General features: G+C 37.7%; 1 protein-coding gene across 1 annotated transcript; it reads right to left on the bottom strand.

The window, feature by feature from the left end:
- Positions 1–295: 295 nt before the first annotated feature.
- Positions 296–2,643, bottom strand: LOC141336314 (low affinity immunoglobulin gamma Fc region receptor II-c-like). The gene is made up of 9 exons (XM_073841885.1): positions 2,577–2,643; positions 2,424–2,501; positions 1,771–2,112; positions 1,463–1,696; positions 874–1,137; positions 695–794; positions 557–614; positions 399–470; positions 296–316 (listed from the first exon to the last, which is right to left on the bottom strand). The coding sequence occupies exons 1-9, from the start codon at positions 2,641–2,643 to the stop codon at positions 296–298; spliced, it is 1,236 nt and encodes a 411-aa protein (XP_073697986.1).
- Between the last annotated feature and the right edge of the window lie 442 nt (positions 2,644–3,085).

The following is a 3,085-nucleotide window of genomic DNA, read 5'->3' as shown; positions in this document are numbered from 1 at the left end:
GTGATCCAAGTCATCAGTTACTGTTATTTTGAATTTAACTCAGTCCATGGTCAAATTGATATCTGATATGCCTGTTTGCCACTTTGATCACTGTGCGTATAATATGTACACTTAACACACACATTAATGAGGACAAAATGAAGAAGTAATAATACAGATACCAACACAACAGAAGTTCACTAAACAGTTGCTATAAGAATGCAACCAACCTAAGAAGAAGCAGTATTAAGAAATGTAATAATGAACAATCTGCTTTATAATATGTAGGATCCTGAGCTTCAGGGCGGTCTGTGTTTTAACCGGATCTCTTCATATTCTAGAGAAGAAATTAACATATTCATTAATAAGTTTTCATGTTAAACATCTTTATGATAAACAGCATCATCAGAGGAACTCACATCCAGCGTGTCGTATTCAGAGCATCTGGATTTGGGTTCAAGGGTCATGTAGGTGTCCCCAGGAGACTCGAGCTGACGACACACAATGATGAGAGAATTAATACTCCCTCCAGAACTAACAGACACAGATGAGAAGATACATGAGGAGATTTACACACCGTCTTATTGGGTTGGGATCCTCTGGGGTTTTGCTCTTCTGAAGGAGTCACTCGTTTCCTGTGAGAGAAGAAGAAATGAACATGAACACAAACTGACTCTGAATCTTTATAACAGTACAGACACAGAGTCTTCTTCACCTTCTGATCAACAGGCCGATGAAAACCATCAGAATCACAGACGTCAAGACAACAGCTGCAGTGATTCCCACTGTGACCCTGATCAGAGATGAGCTGCGCTCTTCAGCCGTACAGACAAGAGACAGAAAAACTATTACTCATTATATACAGACAATGAGATCAACAGAGATGATTCTCACCTTTAACAGTGACTGAAACAGATGCTGATCTCTCAGATCCATATTCATTCTGAGCCTCACAATAGTAGCGTCCACTGTGACTGGAGTTAAAGCTGGAGATGCTGAAACTCTGTCCAGATCCAACAGTTGAGGTTTGAATCTCCTTAAACCAGCTGAAGTTCAGAGCAGGAGGGTTTGAATCACTGCTGCAGATCAGAGTCACTGAATCTCCCTCCACTATTTCACCAGATGGACTGACAGACACTGTGGTGTTTTCTGGGGGATCTAGAAGTAAATCAACATGTTTTTTTTTTTGTTTTTTTTTTTTGTCCTATTTTATATTCTCAATAAGAGCTTCTGTAGACATATGACAGAGAAAAATCGCACTGGTAATGCTGTTTGTGGAGTTTTTCAATCTTCTTCTGAGGTCTTTAGATATAGAATGCCTTCTTTCATCTTCAGTTGATTTCATTTCAGGCTGTGGTTGGAAGTCAGGTGTAGATCTTGTGTTTCTGTGTTACTTTAACACTATGTAATGTCCATGATATTTTTACTTGATATGTTGTTTGATATCAGTTTTCATTATTCTAGTGTATAAATATCTACTTACACATGACAGTGATGCTGACAGCAGGAGAGGGCAGATGTTCATGTCCTCTGACGGCGCAGCTGTATCTGCCAGAATCACTGCGCTCTGACTGAAGCTGGAGAGTTTGGTTGTGGAGGTTTAAAGCCTGTCCATTTTTGTACCAGATGAATCCGTCTGTCAGACTGCATGTCGTTTCACAGCTCAGATTGAATGTTTTTTTCTCCATCACCAGCTGAGGTGCCTTAACCTGAAGAGCTGTGGAGAAAACACATCTTTATAACCATGTCCAAAAACTTAATTTATTACAAATAAGGAGTGAAGTGGATTACCAGAAACGTGAAGTAGAATTCCTGGTACACCGATCCATCTTTCATTTTCTCTTTCAGTTATTAATCTAAAAATGTATCCTCTCTCATCCCTTTCAGTGACTTTATGCAGTTTGAGAACAGCAGTTTTGTTTTGTCTGTCTTCAATATATTCAACTCTGTCTTTATACTCTGGATATGCTTTTAAACTTTTGATATCTGGATCCCCTCTTGTTATCCAGTATGTATCATTCAATTTAAGCTGCTGAGGGTATCTATATGTGCATGACATGTTTACTGTGGATCCTTTAGGAGCACATATTGATTCAGTTTCATAAATCACATTCCAGTCTTGTCCAAAAAACCCTGCAACACAAAACATATAGCAGATGGTGAAGCTTGAGCTTTTGCAAATGTAACTATTAATCAGTTGTTGTGAATTCAGTAGTATCATAAATATCCATCAGGTGAGAATGAAAGGTGTTACAAAAGAGCACAAATTATCATGATGATGCTGAACAAGAAGCACATTAACATGCAGAGCAAAATATGAAATCCAACTAAATCCAACACAACACTAAACAAGTTACCATGAGCGTCATTTAATTTCTAAATTTCACCAGTTCAACCACACTTCCCCTTTTTAAGCTCCACCCTCTAAAGACATGTGAGCCAACCTGATGTCAGCAGACGTGAACACGCAAAGTGATTGACAGGCTGAGAACATTTCTGATTGGCTAAAAATACCAGATCTCCTAAGAGAGCAGTTTTAGCATAAGACATATTTTATGCATGCTATTAAAAGTGATGCTGTAACAACTGTGACTCACCAGAAATCATGAGCAGAAAGATGAGAGGAAGAGAAAGAGTCATTCTGACCTTCAGCACCGCTGCCATCTTCACAGCCACAACAAATGAGATTACTTAACAGCAGTTGTTAGTTACACTACACAGGATGGTAACAATCACTGTCAATCTATGTTAGTGAAGTTATGCACATAATAATATTTATTGTCAATAGCAGTCATTTATCCATAATCATTTGAATTCTGAATCCTGTACACTATAAAATGTAATAAGTTGACTTTATTTAGAAAGTGAGGAAACTAAGTGAAGTGAAATAGGAATAGTATGTTGTACTGACAAGTGTTTAGTTAGTATAGTTTACGAACACAAGAGTTTTAGTAACTAAAAAAGAGCTGTAGGAGGTACTTGATTCTTTACATTAGGTTTACTCTTGACTAAGTATTGCTAAAATGGATCGCTTTCTAAAAGCAATCTACGTATTACTTTTCTCCCCTTGAAACCAAAAAATTATATTTCATGATGCATTGCTGCA

This window comes from Garra rufa, chromosome 6 (genome assembly GCF_049309525.1).
Source record: "Garra rufa chromosome 6, GarRuf1.0, whole genome shotgun sequence".
Lineage (NCBI taxonomy): Eukaryota > Metazoa > Chordata > Actinopteri > Cypriniformes > Cyprinidae > Garra > Garra rufa.
This window is presented reverse-complemented; position numbering and strand designations above follow the sequence as displayed.

Bases quoted from the DNA above. Each gene is read 5' to 3' on its own strand.
- LOC141336314 (XM_073841885.1), bottom strand. From the start codon at position 2,643: ATGGCAGCGGTGCTGAAGGTCAGAATGACTCTTTCTCTTCCTCTCATC. The intron at 1,697-1,770 runs GTAATCCACTTC...TTTTCTCCACAG, and splicing joins AATTCTACTTCACGTTTCTG to CTCTTCAGGTTAAGGCACCT. The intron at 1,138-1,462 runs GTAAGTAGATAT...ATTTACTTCTAG, and splicing joins TGTCAGCATCACTGTCATGT to ATCCCCCAGAAAACACCACA.